The sequence below is a fragment of the Theropithecus gelada genome, chromosome 11 (genome assembly GCF_003255815.1).
Source record: "Theropithecus gelada isolate Dixy chromosome 11, Tgel_1.0, whole genome shotgun sequence".
Lineage (NCBI taxonomy): Eukaryota > Metazoa > Chordata > Mammalia > Primates > Cercopithecidae > Theropithecus > Theropithecus gelada.
In genome coordinates, this window is record NC_037679.1 from 108,782,863 (window position 1) to 108,801,165 (window position 18,303).

The 18,303-nt window shown below is 38.2% G+C and overlaps 1 protein-coding gene across 2 annotated transcripts; it reads right to left on the reverse strand.

Moving 5' to 3' along the window:
• Positions 1 to 143: 143 nt before the first annotated feature.
• On the reverse strand, positions 144 to 18,292 carry WBP11 (WW domain binding protein 11). Of its 2 annotated transcripts, XM_025402335.1 has the most exons (13): positions 18,114 to 18,244; positions 16,671 to 16,808; positions 16,108 to 16,216; positions 15,540 to 15,571; positions 14,407 to 14,500; positions 11,404 to 11,600; positions 9,629 to 9,762; positions 9,200 to 9,399; positions 8,407 to 8,598; positions 5,212 to 5,313; positions 4,497 to 4,790; positions 2,611 to 2,793; positions 144 to 1,163 (listed from the first exon to the last, which is right to left on the reverse strand). In XM_025402335.1, the coding sequence occupies exons 3-13, from the start codon at positions 16,169 to 16,171 to the stop codon at positions 730 to 732; spliced, it is 1,926 nt and encodes a 641-aa protein (XP_025258120.1). In that variant the 5' UTR covers positions 16,172 to 16,216; positions 16,671 to 16,808; positions 18,114 to 18,244; the 3' UTR covers positions 144 to 729. The 2 variants fall into 2 exon arrangements, with proteins under 2 accessions (XP_025258120.1, XP_025258119.1); XM_025402334.1 differs by lacking the exon at positions 16,671 to 16,808 and having other exon boundaries at positions 18,114 to 18,292.
• Positions 18,293 to 18,303: the final 11 nt, after the last annotated feature.

Here is an 18,303-nt window from a genome sequence, read left to right on the forward strand (position 1 = left end):
AGTTTCTACCATGTTTTCAGTAAGATTCTCATTCTGTACCAGAAAGGCAGTTGCTTGAAAACCCAAGTTTTAAATACTTAACTTTTTTTCTGTCCATAAACTAGGTATTATGTTTACACATTATCAGTAACACAGAGTCAGTATCTTGGTGTAGAACATTTATTTATTTTTCCCACGAATCACTGAAAGTTTAGGTCAGTGGGAAATAATTTTAATCAAATAATTGTACATTTTCTTCCCACATATCCTGCCTTGTATTAGGAAATGACATTGTGATCCATTTCATTACAAGTAAAATATTACAAAATATTTACAGGAAAATATTAAAAATAACTCAAACACAAAAGGCAAGATGAAATAAACTGTTTTCAAAAATCTCTACTCCAGTGCCCACAGCACACAAGAGAGTCAAAACAAGTAAGCAACTAAGATCCCCCTGTGATCACAAATTTCCAAAGAACTGGAGGAGGGGAAGAAACAGGATGAAAATGGTGGTGTGAAAGGGAATGGATGTTAGCAGCACTGCTTCAATAACTGATCTATTCTGGATGAAATACCCTCTTTTATGTGCAGTAAATTCTGAACAAGGCTAAATTTTAGGATATTCCTTGAACTGAAATTAGAAAATACCCTGACAATGGAAGCAGCTCTTTCATCTAAGTTTAATAAGAGCTTCTTTCTCCATGGGCCACTGTTGTGAACAGAAGCCTGTTCTGGCATCAAAAGCTGTCACAGTAGCCCTTCCATCTCTTTCATGAAAGCCTCATAGACATCATCCTTAGTTTGTACTGAGACAGGAACAGAAGGACCAGATTTGGGTGCTGCTTTGGCAAGAGGCACAGCAGAATCATCCTCTGACTTTCTCTGGGGAGCAGCAGTAGCCCCTTTATTTTCCCGACGTACTCTCAGTGCAGTGGGCACAAATCGAGTAATCTCTGCCTTGGGATTAGTGATCTGTGGCTTGGCACTGATGGTTGCTGTGGCTTTCTTCTCAATGGTGGCTGCACTCGTATCATCCGCCTTAGGTCGCTGAATCAAGTTGGGTGGGGCACTTAAAACCCCAGGGTTCGGCAAGGGAGCTGGTGGGAAAAGCCCAGGGGGGGCAGGTCCAAGGGGAGGCACCAAAGGTGGGCGCATCATGCCAGGACGAGGTGGAGGAATACCTAAATGAATAAAATAGGCAGGATGAATACTGTAAGAACTAATACAATTTAACTACTATTAAGGACATTTAAATATTGATTACCAATTTTTAGAAAAATGGATAACAACTTACAGAAAATAAGCTGAACTCATACTGGTTGCAATTTGAAACTCAGGAATATTTTATTATAAAACAGTATTTACCTTCAGCCTATATTCCTGCACTTACAGTAATATGTTCTCTTCTCTAAATAATGTTCTACTTTAAAATATAAAGTGACATCAACTGGTTTCAAATTACTATCTCAAATCTCACATCCCAAGATTCTATTCCAGCTGCATAGTGCAGATATTAGTAAGGACAAGGTCAGGAGACCAATGCCCATGCATTATATTTCTATTACCATTTCCCCTGCACAAAAAGGTAACAATGTGCAAGAAAGAAAATTTTAACCCTGGTCATTAAATGCACATGGAGGTCAAGCATGGTGGCTCACATTTGTAATCCCAGCACTTTGGGAGGCCAAGGCGTGTGGATCATTTAAGGTCAGGAGCTCAAGACCAGCCTGACCAACATGATGAAACCGTGTCTCTACTAAAAATACAAAATTAGCTGGGCGTGGTTGTGCACGCCTATAATCCCAGCTACTTGGGAGGCTGAGGCAGGAGAATTGCTTGAACCCAGGAGGCAGAGGTTGCAGTGAGCTGAGATCGCACCATTGCACTCCAGCCTGGGCAACAAGAGCGAAACTCCGTCTCGAAGGAAAAAAAGTGCACATGGAGTAAGAGAATGCAACTAATCACAATCTGTCATCATTACTGGAAAAGAACTCATGTCCTATGGACAGTCAGACATACACAATATTCATATACCAAGAACTGCAGATTTCAGTTCTTCAAATGCTACTTTTAAATTAAAGTACCATATTTTATCAAATCTAAGATCCTATTGATTACATAAACTCATAATTATTCTGTGTACCACTAAGAGAGAAAGAAAAAAAAAGCCCCAGATGGGGCACTTTAAAGCAGATCTTCACATGAAAGTGGGACATTTCAGTGTTGTAAACTAGAAATATACCTGCCACATAAAACAAGCCCACAAGAAAATCTGCATGTCTAACCTTGACACTAGGTAGAGGAAAGGAAAAAAAACACTCTCTGTAATTTTAAACTTTAAGTTGGTACTCATGCGGATGCATGGAACGGCTTCATAACTACAACTAAAACCAAAAAATTATCAAATAGAGAATTTAATCCCATGTTCTCTGGCTAGAAGTCCCTCAAGCGAACCAAGTGCAAATACCCACTGGAAGAACTCTACTTCAAACCAGGTCAACAACTTAAAAACCACCACCGACTGTAAGATTACCTCAGATTTCAGAATACTGAAATGTGACCATATATCTTAGAACAAATTAAATAAACAGTAGGCAAAGTTTTTATTATAGAAATTGAAAGTGTCACCTGGAGGTGCAGGGGGAGGTAGCCTTGGTGGGGGTCCCCGAGGAGGGGGACCAGGAGGCAGACCTGGAGGTGGACCTGGGGGAGGGCCAGGGGGTCGGCCTGGTGGTGGTCCTGGAGGTAAAAGTCGGGGTAAGGGCCCTCGGAGTCCTGGCATTCCAGGTGGTCTCAGGAATGGAGGAGCTCCTGAAAAGGGAGAAATGATAAATTAATGTCACACAAATATACATTAAGTAATAATTATGGCTTAAAAGTAACTCAAATGTGGTTTGACTTTAACCTGAAATCAGATTAACTTCAAAAACTTAATGAAACATACATGGAAACAGAATTCACTCAATAAATATCTCAGTACAGCCGGGCACAGTACAGCCACCTCACGCCTGTAATCCCAGCATTTTGGGAGGCTGAGGCAGGTGGATCACGAGGTCATGAGTTTAAGACCAGCCTGGCCAAGATGGTGAAACCCTGTCTCTACTAAAAATACAAAAAAATTAGCTGGGCATGGTGGCAGGCACCTATAATCCCTGCTACTCGGGAGGCTGAGGCAGGAGGATTGCTTGAACCCGGGAGGCGGAGGTTGCAGTGAGCCGAGATCACACCACCGCACTCCAGCATGGGGGACAGAGTGAGACTTTGTCTAAAAAAAAAATATCTGAGCACCAGAAAAATGGTACTGGATTTGTTGTGGATCTTTTCACTTTATTTCCCAACACTGACAAAAAGCGTACTCAATCACAGCTCTGCAATGCTGGAAATATAAAAAGGTGATAAGAATTCTTAAATGGTTCCAGTATAAGCTGAAAATGGAATATAAAACACAATGCTTTGTCCCTACAAAGGACATAAACTCATCCCTTTTTATGGCTGCATAGTATTCCATGGTGTATATGTGCCACATTTTCTTAATCCAGTCTATCACTGATGGACATTTGGGTTGGTTTCAAGTCTTTGCTATTGTGAATAGTGCTGCAATAAACATACGTGTGCATGTGTCTTTATAGCAGCATGATTTAGGGCGGAGGGACAGCATTAGGAGAAATACCTAATATAAATGAGGAGTTAATGGGTGCAGCACACCAACATGGCACATGTATACATATGTAACAAACTTGCATGTTATGCACATGTACCCTAGAACTTAAAATATAATGATAAAAAAAAAAGGCAAGCAAAAAAACCCCACAAAAAAACAAAAAAACCCCCAATGCTTTAAGGACCCCTTGAAACTCATGAATATATAGATAAAGACCACTAAGAATGACATAAAATATGTAACTTTCCTTTGCACCAATTGGAAAATGATTAGCTTAACTGAAGAAAACTTAGTAGGCTGACAATAGGATGAAGGACTAAAATCACAAATAGCTGAAAAGTTCTCTGTTGTTTCATCTTATAATCTTTTTATACTTTCGAGCTGAACACTTAATAAACAGACTAATCACCTTTGCCTCTAAAAAAGAACTGCAACAAAAAAACTATGCAGATTACACTGACATTCAACATTCTTAACCTAAGAACACAAGACAGTATTAACTGTGTCTTACTCCCACCTGCTGCCAATTTAGAGCTAGGTCAACCTATCATATTAAAAAGCAATACTAAAGAAAGCCTCCATCACATGTTCAACTTTCTGTCTGTTGTAATCAGAAAAACTTTGAAAACAAGAGTGCTTTGGAGAAAAACAGGTGGCTGTCAGTAGAACTATGAGTTGCAAACAATGGTTTAGGAATAAACAAGCTTTACTTGTCCTTTGAGAATCTTTCACATCTTAGAGAATCCCATTAGGAGGAAACAAGAAAACATGAACGCTAATAACACATACTGTTTTTTGGAATGACTTCACTCTAACCTCATTTAAACTTTAGTCACATGATGTAAGTGTTTACCTGGAGGTGGACCAGGAGGGAGGCCTGTAGGTGGCCCAGGAGGCCGTAATGGTGGAGCAGGTGGTGGTCCAAGAGGTGGTGGTCCTGGCATGGGAGGTGCTTGTATCTGAGAAGGAGGAACAGACTGCGGCGGAGCCTGCTGCTGTGAAGAAGCAGTGGATGCGCCATCAGAATGGGATTCCTCTTTATGCTGTTTTTGTGATTGCTTTTCTGCTTCAGAGTCATCAGAATCATCTTCATCATCGTCCTCTGAAAATTCCTCTACTTCCCGTCCCTCCTCAGGGATTTCTTGACCTGAAAGAAATTTTAAACTCAGTAAATGGAGTTGATTCACTTTTTTACAGTTTGCAGAACAGCAATGACTGAATACACATGGTTAATAAATGTGTTCTTAAAATTAAAAACCAAATAGTCTTCTTCAATAAAATACTTAGATGTGAAAGAAATACTATTCTATACTCATCTGTATTAGTGTAGCATAGTGGAATGAACTCAGGCTTTAAAATAAGACAGACCAATATTTAAATGCCAGCCCAACCATTTACTTGCTATGTAACTTTAGGCAGCCTATATAATGGTTCCAAATCTTATTTTTGTAAAACAAGGACTTATTACTTACTTGAAGGTTGCTGAGATACTAAATGGAAAAATGTATGTAAAGCAATTAGCGTGAGGATACACCAAAAGGTGATTCACTATTTTTTCCCTGCCTTACCTGCCATACGAAGCATCATGGCTTGAAGAGGAGTCAGTTCCTTCATGTTCTTCTTTTTCTTCCTTGATTTTCCAGGCATATCTGCAAACCGTACACTCAGACCTAAGGGGTCAAAGGAGGGAGTGGAGTAGATTGGGATCAACAAAATTCAGTAAATGTTTACTATGTAACAGTATAAAGTACTAGATATGACTGCTAGCCACTACTTGGCAGAGGTACAGGATGAGACAGCTATATTAATGATATGAACACCCAGATAAAAACAATGTTCTAGAAAATATAAATTATTAAAGTCAAGAGGTGATAAGCCCAGAATATACAAAACTTAAATGGTAGTTGAAGATCTACTCCTTAAAGGCTACAAATAATTTTAGGAGGAAATTCAGCCAAACATTAAGTTGCAGAAATTTCCTGATAAAGAGTATAGGAAAAGATGAAATGTTACCCAACTCATGAAGTTAGCTTAAACCTGATACCAAAACTCATCTATTGGCCAACATAAAATATAAGCAAGTTATACATGTTTATAGCAGCACAATTTGCAATTGCAAAAATATGAAACCAATCTAAGTGTCATCAACCAACCAATGGTTAAAGAAAATGTGGTATATATCCACCATGGAATACTACTCAGCCATAAAATGGAACAAAATAATGGCCTTTATAGCAACTTGGATGGAGTTGGAGGCCATTACTCTAAGTGAAGTAACTCAGGAATGAAAAACCAAATACTGTATGCTCTCACTTGTAAGTGGGAGCTAAGATATGATGATGCAAAAGCATAAGAATGATACCATGGACTTTGGGGACTCAGTGGGGAAGGGTGGGAGGGGAGTGAGGGAAAGGAGACTACAGACTGGGTACAGTGTATACCCTACTTGGGTGAGGGATGCATCAAAATCTCAGAAATCACCATTAAAGAACTTATCCATGTAACCAAACACAACCTGTTCCCCCAAAACTATCAAAATTAAAATTTACAAAAAGGAAAAAAATATATAAGCAAGTTGAATCCAAGTGTTCTAAAAGCCAGCAATGTAGTTCACTACAATAAAGAACTTACAAAGAACAAAAAAAAAGTTACATCCCAACAGATATATAAAAAATACTTATGATTAAAAAAAAAAAAAAACTCTTAGCAAGCTAAGAATAAAAATAACTTTTTTTTTTTTGAGACGGAGTTTTGCTCTTATTGCCCAGGCTGGTGCGATCTCAGCTCACCGCAAACTCTGCCTCCCAGGTTCAAGTGATTATCCTGCCTCAGCCTCCGGAGTAGCTCGGATTACAGGCATGTGCACCCACGCCCGGCTAATTTTGTATTTTCAGTAGAGACGGGGTTTCTCCATGTTGGTCAGGCTGTCTCGAACTCCTGACCTCAGGTGATCCACCCGCCTCAGCCTCCCAAAGTGCTGGGATTACAGGCATGAGCCACCGTGCCCGGCCTAAAAAGAACTTCTTAACTGACTAAGGCTATCCATTGGATGCTGGATAGGAGTATTTTTAGTTAGTAAACATTTTAGGAGGAGAACAGTTCCATGTGAACAGGACTTTAGTTTTGTTTACCCTGTATCCTTAGTGCCTAGAAAAAAATGCCGTGTGTATAGTAAAAACTCAATAAATATTAGCTGAGTGAGTATCAACTCAGAGTTGGGATGGCCATTTTCAGAACATGTGTATTGATGAGAATATATAAGAAAAATGTGGTTGGGTGCTGTGGCTCATGCCTCTATTCCCAGCACTTTGGGAGGCCGAGGTGGGCAGATGTGGTCAGGAGTTCGAAACCAGCCTGGTCAACATGGTCAAACCCCGTCTCTACTAAAAATACAAAAATTAGCCATGCATGGTGGTGGGTGCCTGTAATCCCAGCTACGTGGGAGACTGAGGCAGGAGAATCGCTTGACCCCCGGGAGATGAAGGTTGCAGTGAGTTGATATTGTGCCACTGCACTCTAACCTGAGTGACAAGAGTGAGATTGTCTCAAAAAAAAAAAAGATAAAAGAAAAAAGAAGAAAAAAAAAAATCTGTCGGCAGAATAAAAGGAAAAGAAGGCAAGAGACCACATAGACCCAGAAAAAAGTGGAGCTGCCGTGGCTGTAATGGCTTTCTACTTTCCAGTACTAGCTCCTACCTAACAGTCCTCTATAATAATCTTTCATTACCAGCTCTATTATTTTTAACTAGCTTTTTTGTGTTTGCAACCACAATTCTTAAGACACAGCAGGAGAAAAATTTGTCATTATCAATATTAACATTAGTATTACATAGTATTATATAAATATTCTGTTGTAGGCTACAAAAACAATCCCAAAAGAAGCTCCCAAACTGCTGAGGTTTGATAGAATTAGTGTGCATTTTGCACTGTCAGTACCTATTAACGATGCTTAAAATTTTCTTGACAAATGTCCTATTTGAATTTTTTTTTTTTTTTTGACACGGAGCCTCACTCTGTTGCCCAGGTTGGAGTGTAGTGGCACAATCTCGGTTTACTGCAAGCTCCATCTCCTGGGTTCAAGCCATTCTCCTGCCTCAGCCTCCCAAGTAGCTGGGACTACAGGTGCCCGCCACCACGCCTGGCTAATTTTTTGTATTTTTAGTACAGACGGGGTTTCACCCTGTTAGCCAGGATGGTCTCGATCTCCTGACCTTGTGATCTGCCTGCTGCGGCCTCCCAAAGTGCTGGGATTACAGGCGTCAGCCACCGCGCCCAGCCTGAATTTTTAAATAATAAACATACACATTATAGATACAATATGTTTCATGATTCCACTCTTGAGTGTACCTGGGTTATAAATATGATCCTGGTTCATGTAAGATACTATAAAAGGGCTTCAAAGGTAGATATTTAAACAGATTTATAAAATACAACATCAATGTTTTTCTTAATATGGCTATTCTCCTTTCCTATAACATACCCATAAAAATACATGTTTATGCTGTTGAATAGTTATACCTTTTACCCCGAAGTGAACTTTTGCATAGACATTTTTATTACACACAGTTTGTTTTTCCTCATAAACATCCACTGAGTACTTACTGTGTCAAAAACTTTCAAAATTTTAGTATATAAAGATGAATATAGCTATGATCCCTACTTCCAAAGATTTCAGAGTACTCTCACAGATTCACTGATAAATTAGGACCTTCAGCTTGTCTTCTCTTTATTGATCAATACCATGAATCTTCATCCGCACATACCTGACTTCTTTTCTTCATTGTTGTCTCTCTCACCATCATCACGGTGCACAAATTCATCCCCGTCACTTTCTCCATCTGATTTGTCGGTGTCACTGTCATCAGTACTGTCATCATGCTTATCTTGATCCATGTCCTCAGGATAGCCATCATCTTCACTGGTGCTAGAAATATCATCATCATGACCTCGCTGGGCTGAAAAGTGGGAAAGGAACATGGAGAAGTAATATGATTGGACCCTCCATGACATGGTACCCAGAAATACAGAAAATTATCCTATTTAACTCACACTGTAACAACTTAATGCTTACAAGAAAGCATTCTTGTATATAGCTATTCATACAGTCTAACAATATTTTCATTTGCCAATAATTTTAAACACTTCTTTTTGGTAATTTAAGATTTTTTTTAAAAGAGGTTCTACTTTGAAAACCCATTTCCTCCTTTAGCAACAATCATGCTTGTATACACATACACAGTCAGTGAATGTATACAACGATGCTCTAGTCTGATGACAATAAAGCTAAAAGGGAACCAGATATACAAGTCTTAAGGGATTAGTAGCAAGAGTGACATCTCCAAGGAAAGCCTGACTTAAAACACAATAAACATTTCTATACTTATGTATGATGCTTTTACTTGAGTAGATCCTATGATTTATCCAACTGTATGTATATTAGTACGTACATGGTATCCTCTCATTTACTTCCTAAGTTCTGAGGGTGGTGAACAATATGTTAAACAGGCCTAACACAAAAAATGATAGTTACAACAGCAAAGAACAGTCACTTCTCACCAAGTTCAGGACTATATAACATGTCTTCATCTCGCCTACGAGGGGGAAGATCTAGGGCAAAACCCACTTTACGGCCATACATCTGCACGACTTGAGGAGGAGGTGGACCAGGGGGAGGGCCAGGAGGTTTTCTGCCAGGGGGCAAACGTGGAACACCATGTCCAAGAAGAGGAAGGATAGAAACTGCCCGAGTTGGAGGCCTGTTAACAAAAAAACAAAAACAAAAAAATCCCCACAGTAATCACTTAACAGTAATGAGATATTTATTTTCTCTTCTAAACAATTTTCAAGAGATTTATTTTACATTTAATCAAACGTCACACTGTTTACATCCACATTGTCTTTATTTCCCCCTGCATTAATTTTGGCACTGGACAGTCAATTTGTGCCTTTACTAAATGCTCTCTGATTGTGACACTGCTTCCTTACCCATAGGCTGAGGTTTTCTTTAGTATAGAGGGTGGCTGGGCACCAGGAAGTGGAATGTCCTGGATCAAAATGTTGGAAGGAGCATGTGGCATATCCGGCAAAGGAATACTCTCCACTTCCACATGCTGAGCATTCTGAAAGAGAGAGAACCATTCAATAGTACGATAAAAAAGTCATCCACTAACTAAACACTAAAAATGACAAGTCAGCTGTTTCGTAACTTGGACACGCTTTCCAACTAACATAAATATCACTAAAAACCCCCACAAAAATAATCTCACGTCAATACTTAACAGATTGTCAAATAATTGAAAGAAATCTTCACTAAAAATGCTAAAACCCAGCAGCTTTTTTATCCTCTTATCAGGTAATTTTGGATATGATTCGAAATAGCTGTTGTTTAGAGAAACCCAACTGTTACAAGTATCTAGCATCAGACCTACCCTATTTAATATGCAGGGTGACAGAAAAATACATGTCGGGCTGGGTGTGGTGGCTCACGCCTGTAATCCCAGCACTTTGGGAGGCTGAGGTGGGTGGATCACGAGGTCAGGAGTTTGAGACCAGCCTGGCCAAGATGGTGAAACCCCGTCTCTACTAAAAATACAAAAATTAGCTGGTTGTGGTGGCGGGCGCCTGTAGTCCCAGCTACTCAGGAGGCTGAGGGAGGAGAATTGTTTGAACCTGGGAGGCAGAAGTTGCAGTGAGCCTGGGCAACACAGTGAGACTCGGTCTCAAAAACAAAAAACAAACAAACAAAAATAAAAATAATACATGTCAACTAACAAATAGTATATATCCAGTGGTGGAGGTTGGGCTCATTAGCTTGCCTATGTTGAATTTCTGTTGTGTATTAGCTTAACTAAGCAAGTTAACTTGTGCCTTCATCTGTAAAATGGGAGACATATTACCTCCTTTACAGCAATTATAGCATTTGATTTTTTCCCATCTTTATTTTGTGGTAAACAAAATGTACAAATTCAGTAAGTTTTGACAAATGCATATACCTCATACTCCTTCCCAATCCATCTCTAATATCATCCCCAAAGGCAACCACGGCTATATCTTTTTTTCCTGCACAGATTAGCTGTGACTATTCTAGAATTTCATAAAAATGAAATCATAACAATGAAATAAACTTAGCATGTTTTTGAGATTTATTCATAATTTTTTTTTATTCCATGCTGTTTTATTAGATTATTCCTTTTATTGCTGAATAGTACCTGATTGTATAAATATGCTACAGTTTAATTATCCATTATCCTATTAGTGAACACCTAGGCTGATCCTAGTTTTTGAATTAATTTCTTCTGTTTAAATAAAAAGGATTAGATTTGCTGGTTCACACGGTAGGTATATGTTCAGTTTTAGAAGAAACTGCTATGAGGAAGAGGTTCAACATGACTAATTCTTCCATTAACTTTTTAAATCTAAGTACAGGTTGAGCATCCCTAATCTGAAAATCTGAAATGCTCCAAGATCCTGAACTTTTTGACTCCCACATGATGCCATGGTGGAAAAATCCACACCTGACCTAATGTGATGGGTCGTAGTTTTGTTTCATGCACAGAATTTATAAAATTATCTTCAGGCTATGTTAATTTCATGCTTAGACTAGGGTGCCATCCCCCAAATATATGCAAATATATGCAAAAACAAAACAAAATAAAAAACAACACTAAATCCGAAACACTTTTGGTCCCAAGCACTTTGCATAAGGGATACTCAATCTGTGTAATATTTTAGTTTATCTCTAAAAAGAAAAACTTGATTACCTTGACAGCATCAAAATATTGGCTAAGTTGAGCCCTCTTCTGTTCATATTCTACTTCTAGCTTTCTCAATTCTTTGTAAATATCTGGATTCTCTTTTTCATAGAGTCGTAGAATACGTTCGAAGGTTTCACGCAGCTTTTTACGCTTGTCTTTCAGTACTTTCTCATTTAATTGTGGCTGTTGCACTGGGTTAAACTCTAAGAGAAAAAGTAGATTATGGAATTGAATATAAGAGGCCACTTCAATTAGGTATCAATAGGTTACATAATAAAAACCTCCATATATGCTAAAATTTTTTAAGAGATCTAGATATCCAGACATACTCTTTTCAATTTTATTCAAGGAACTACAATATTTATTAAAATCCCCACCCTTTTTAGATGGCCACTAATTTTACCTTTCTCAGAAATGCCACCTAATTGATTTTCATCTTCATTGTAATAAAAATCAATTTTCACTGCTTTGTGCTGAAAACCTGGTGAAGATTCTGTCAGATTTGTGTTTACATACTATATTAGTCCTGTCAAATTTTGAGATCTATTAGCTGGGTGTGGTGGTGCATGCCTGTAGTCCCAGCTATTTGGGAGGCAGAGGCAGAAGAATCGCTTGCATCTGGGAGGCGGAGGTTGCAGTGAGCCGAGATCGCACCACTGCACTCCAGCCTGGGCAACAAGAGCAAAACCTCGTCTCAAAAAAAAAAAAATTTTTTTTGAGATCTTAGGCATTTTCCTTGAACTCTCAAGTAAAATTTTTTCCTTCCTCATCTAAAAAATGGAGACATTAACCACTTTGTAATAAAGCTATGATGATACAATGGGATTACAAATAAAATATCCGGTGGTGTTTGACTCACCACTTAACTATAATCTTTATAACAGATCTGTATTCCTGGCCTAGCTACCATACGATCCTTTTTCTCCCCAACTAATCATGTATCAACATGTGGCTTAACTGCAGGTCCTCTATCCCAAGAATAAGACCTCCAGGCCTGTCTGGTCAATCATATCCCCCTATCTTCCTTTTTAGTGAATGACTCAGAGATCAATGAGCACATGATCCAAACTAGGGCCAGAACCTTCCCTGAGATTTTAAATGTAGACGTGAGAGACAGAAACTCTCAGATTTTCTTTCTGGACGTGTTATGTAGAGATAAAACAAATCTAGAGCTGCCTGTGGCCTTGTCTCCCAATCATCACTAATTACACACATATATTCCACCTTCCATCACAAGAAGTTCATCAGTAGTAAGCTGAATGAGGCTAACAGAGATCAGACTAGACAGATGGACAGTACTGATGATGAGACTGGATTTTGAGGTTAGTTTCAGGGATTTCTCTTTTTTTATGTTCAGACTTCTTAATTAAGAGAGCCAATGCATGCTTTTTTCTGTCTTAACTAGTCTGTATTGAGTTTTATAAATTGTAACTAGACTCCTGATGAATAGTATTCTCTTCACCCCTTTCCTTTTTCTTAAAAGAATAACAAGTTTATCTTCTTCCTTAAATCCTATTAACTATTATTAATCTTGGTAATTTATTCAAATCTAGAGGGTGTATTCTTACACTATACTATTCCTAGTGTGACTAGTAAAAGCATTGAATGCCTGAGCTTTAATCTCAGCTTTGCCACTACATAGCAGTGTGATCTTGAGAAAGCTATGTAATCTTTCTGTGCCCGAGTTTCCTTACCTGTAAAATAGGGACAGTGCACCTACTCTAAAAAATTGTGAGGATTAGAAAACTAGTGGGGAAAAAACTGGTGCACAGGTGTGTAGCAAGATAACTACTCAAGAAACCTCAGTTATTACTATTAGCTCCTTTTAAAACAACAAATAACATTTGGGGTCATTTAATGAAGGATTCTCTGATTCCCCAAGGAAAGTAATTATCCCTGCTGATATTTAGACCAGATGCAAGAAGTGAAATCAGTTACAGCTGAACTAGGAAAGGTCTGGGATCTTGAAGCCTGACCCAGAACTCTTACCCAGGCTAGCTGCACAGCTTCTTCCACATTATTTCAGAAACCTTGTAATAGCATAATGCCATGACTGAAGTTTTTCTTGTACTGCATTTAATGTTATCATTGAGGAGTTTTATTGTATCTCTTTTACTTACTACTCTGTTTTTGGGCAAACCATGGAACTTGTAACGATCACTTTAAAATGCTATTTTACAAAAGTGGCAAAGGGTAGAAGACAAAGTGGCAAAAACTTGACAGGTGAAAAGCACATGGAAGTTAACTAGACTGTTTTATTTTCTGCATGTCTGAAAACTTCTATTAAAAAAACAAAATATTCTACATGTTCTAGTATTAAACAGAAAGGATATTTGTGGGTTAGGATAAAATTTCCAGTGGCAACATCAACGATTTTCAAACTTAGATGCAAAAAAAGATAAGATGCAGCTATTTCATGTGATTCCAGTTATAACAAAGCAGCGATACTTACAATGCATATGAAGAGTGAATAAAATTATTCTATAAAATGTGAAAAGGGCAGAGAATCCTGGTATAGTATTTTATATATTTGGTTTTAGGTATTTGATGATTTTTTTTCTATATCCTTACTAAACAGTCAAGTATCTTTTTGGATCTTCTGACTGGAAAAATTGGAAACTGCCTTATACTGACAGGGGTCTAATACATAGATTTACATGGTAGTTGCCAACATTAAATAAAAGACGACAAACAAAAAACCCAAGGTTATTTCATAAACCAGATTTAAGTCTTCTCCTGAAAAGCAAGCTAGCCAAACTGCTTCTGTTATCTCATAATAACAATTAGCCAAAAGCCAAATAATCACTTCTCTCTTATTCTGGTATATGGGGTCTCCAGTTTGCAACAGCCCTCTAGCACTCCATTTTGTCTCCCTGAAACTAACATTAAATCCAAGCATCAAATGTCCTCATGCTGTTCTGTTTTACTTATGCCTATGCTGCTTCACTCATTACCTGCCTGCCTCTGTATGTGTCAGACTGTTACAGCTGCCTGTTTGTAAATTCTTACCCATTTCATCTAGTTTCTCCATGTCTCGGATTATCTGTTTTGGATCCTTCATCTTTAAAACTGCAGCTCGAACCATCATGCGCTGTTTTTTGTTCTTAGAAAAACAAAAGAAGGCCAGATGTCAAGAAGTCAGGCACTCGTGAGTTTTACTTCAACTCGCTTTAAGAATCTGAACAGAATAACTCCTTGGCTTCTGATCACTTGTTTCGACCACCAGAAACAGCTATGTAATTTTTTGCCTTAAAAACGTTTACACTTGTCAAAAAGATAAAGAAATGCTATTTTTAAGATGTATTTTCTTAGTAAAGTATTTCTTTCAGCTCTGTGAGGTCTTCAGCAGTTACTTGAACACACACACTTTAAATTTCTTTTTTTAAACCCCTTATGTTCTTGAAGACCTTGGGTGATTGTTCCTGCCCCTTGTTCTAAAACCTCTGCTAGCTGAAGTCCAAAGTTTGTTGTTTTTTTTTTTTTTTCCAAAAAAAAAAAAAAAAAGAAAGGTTGAAGCTAAATTCTAAAATTATATAAAGAATATTTTAAAATTTTGCAGAAGTTAATGCTAAACATGAAAACACAACTGAACATTATTTAAAATCTGTGTTGCTTCAATTATTAAAGCACAATACTATAAAGCAAATCCTTTCTTATTCTGTTGAAGTACTTTGCCACAAATTCAACAGCTAAGAGGAAAATGCTAATCAGGAAAAGAAAGGTAATATATTTATAAATATTATAAGCCAATATATATATTTAAGCTAATGTAATATACATAATAGTTAATCAGGAAAATGGATAAAGTGATCTAGCATCATGTTTATTTCCATCCTCACTGGTAGATTTTAAAAGTTATGTTTTAATAAATAACAAAAAAGAATTATTATCGAAAGTATTTTTTAACTCACTGGAAAAGTAATCAAAAATGGCATTATAACTTGTAGTGAGCTTCTCTGCAAAGTTACTTCAGTTCCTAAATATAGTAAAGTTTGGCCTAGTGTATCTTACAGTTTTTATAAAAAGCATAAAGCATCTTTTCTAGAAAATATTAGAAATGTTATTCTGAAACCCACTAATCCCAAACCACAAGATGTGCCAAACAGTACTTAAAGTTTTATAAGATGCCTCTGAAATCATACCTTCTTTAATTCTCTCTTCCGGGCTTCCTTTCCTTTAAAAGGAGAGAGGGAGATATAATAAAATTTTTGAATCTTGAGCATTAGCATTTCCTCCAATTTCATACAGGTAATTCTTTATTGTGGGAAGTTACAGTATGCACTGTAAAACAGCAGCATCTTTGGCCTCTATCCACTACATGCCAAGAGCATCCCTCTAATTATGACAACCAAAAATGTCAAGACATTTTTGTTTAATGTTTCATAAAAAACAACTATGAATCTGAAAGAAAAAGATAACATAAAATGCGAAACAAGGGCTCGCAAAACTAATTTGCTCAAAATTTCAAATACAAAAAGAAAACTTTCAGCCAATTCTACTTTGCAAATCAATCAAATTTGAAAACTAAAATATGGGTACTAACTTCTTTGCATGTTTAAAGTCTTAATGTTCCCATCCAAACACTGAATATACAATTTATTCCTCCTATCACTGCTGGTCTTGTAATTAAGCCACAGAGAAATAAGTTCCCTAATATTTGCAATTTTTAACACTCTCCTACTTCATCATTTCACACTAATGGACACTTACGGGCTTGGTCTGTGGGGTTCATAAATTTTCCACTCTTGGTGGATGATGTAGATCTCCGTCCCATGTTGACAATTTGTATGGTTTACTTGTTCATTAAAAAAAGAAAAACCTGTGAAGGTGAAGACAAAGAAATAGCTTTTATCTCCTAATTTATTTCTTCCTTTTTCTAGTCCCTACCAATCTCTGAAAAAAAAAAAAATTCCTTTAATTAGAAATTCTGTGAGACTGTTCTTTCCTTAGTTTTGACTTTAATGTCCAAGAAAGATGGCATTAACTTTCTTGACCATGAAAATTTAGATCTCTATCATTCTTTGGAAATGTGATGAGTGTGAAGACCACTCTGAATATCCTCAAGTCATTACTTTATCTTTTTTCTTATGGATCACAGCACTGACTTTGTCAACTGATAAAAAACAACTAGAAAATGCTTTAACGATATGGCACAAACCATGAACATCAGAATTCATTAGTCCTTCTTCTATAACCTCCCTTTATTAACACGTAATTGTAAAAGAAGAATACGAATGGAATGGGGGTAATAGATCTAGGCTCAAAACAAACACCTCACCCTTGCCTCGCTCCATGGTTTTTCTTGGCATGTATGCTGTACATTCTCAACACTTCTAAGACACTAAAAACTCATTCATTTAAGCATATTTAATTCAGATATAATGCTTGACTCTCAAGAGTTCAAAACACAACTAAAAATGCAAGTATTTGAAATTAGTGCTACACTGAGAGCTCCCCAAAATTTAAATATTAAGACACATATTTTTCTAATACCTGACTCCCAATATATATTTCTTAAGGTAACTAAAGGGAATACTTATTCTTGTTTGAGGAAAAAATATTTTGTAAGCTAAAACTTTTATTAACACAGTACCCTATTACATGACTTCTTCCTCTTATTCCAAAAGAATGGGGCTTAATTTTTTGAAGCATTCTTTCCAGTAACAAAGGTGGACAAATTTGTTTTCTTTTGCAAGTAGACACTTTTTAAAGGGAAGAAAGGGAAGATTTTCAGACCAGTTTGTTACAGTTAATGTGTCTTTCGCCAAGTGTCCAATTGCCCCGAAAGCCAGATGTTTCAGAAAGCTAGATGTTTCATAGCTGTTCTGGTGGCAATTACTTCAAGACGGCGGTGTCAAAGGCTCTGATTTTTAGCTTCCTCATCTAAAAAATGGGGACATCAATTACTTTATAACAAAGCTCTGATGATACAACGGGATTACAAATAAAATATCTTGTGATGTTTGACTCACTATTTAACTATAGTCTTTATAATGGATCCATATTCCTGCCCTAGCTACCATACACCCTGTCAAGTGGTTTCCTTCTCAGAAAAACTGGGGGGGTGGAGGTGTGGGTGGGAGAGCAGCAGGGAGTAGGAGGTAGGGAAGGAGGAAAACATGCAAAATTCGTACAAATACAAGCTCTCCCATCTTTGATTGCCTGCGTTTTTCGTGCTTTCCTTTCTCAAGCGGGCTCATGTTCTGAATCTCCTCCCCCACAAATGAAACACAACGGATACGAATTACAGAGAATTTTACGGAATATACGGGAGCTTAAGTCTGCAAAGATTAGTTTTTTGTCTAAAAGCGGGGGCGACTGGAAAAATCAAGCCAAATAACCGTTGGGGAACTGTAAATAGCCAAAGAAGCTTCAATGGGATAGGGTCCAGGTCCACCAAAGGAGGCAACACCAGCAACCGCCGAAACCATAGTGACGGTTGACCGACCATGACTCGAGGTACAAGACGTCAAACCTAAGGCTACCAATCAACGTGCATAGGAAGCGGCCCCAACCGCCCCGGGCGATGCCAACCGCGTAACCACTGGTCGCCGCGCCACCCCAGGCCCTGGAATACCCCAGTCCGCAACCGGGAGACCCCAGCCGGGGAGAGGAGGAGCGGGGCAAAGGGGCTGGGTGTCCCCCAAGCCACTGCGCGGGCCGTGGAAGGGACGAAAGAGATGAGGAAAAGAAGCAGAGCAACTCCATACACTCACACTTCTGCTGTGCTCCCAGGACTACGAGAAGCGGGCAGGGGGCGATTCCCGGCCTCTTTCACTTCGTAAGGGCCTTCAACTCGGCCTCTCGCTCTACCCCTCAGCTACCGCCATCTTGAAACCTCGCGCCCCTCCGCAATCCTTACGTCATTTCCCATTCCTCTGTCCCGCTGTCTCTTAGCGCAGCTGG

What these genes read in the sequence shown, in the direction of transcription:
- WBP11 (XM_025402334.1), bottom strand. Translation starts at nt 16,171, where the DNA reads ATGGGACGGAGATCTACATCATCCACCAAGAGTGGAAAATTTATGAAC. An exon ending in GGAGAAACTAGATGAAATGG is followed by an intron (nt 11,601 to 14,406) that starts GTAAGAATTTAC and finishes TTTTTCTCTTAG; the next exon opens with AGTTTAACCCAGTGCAACAG. An exon ending in GTTATATAGTCCTGAACTTG is followed by an intron (nt 8,599 to 9,199) that starts GTGAGAAGTGAC and finishes CCCACTTTTCAG; the next exon opens with CCCAGCGAGGTCATGATGAT.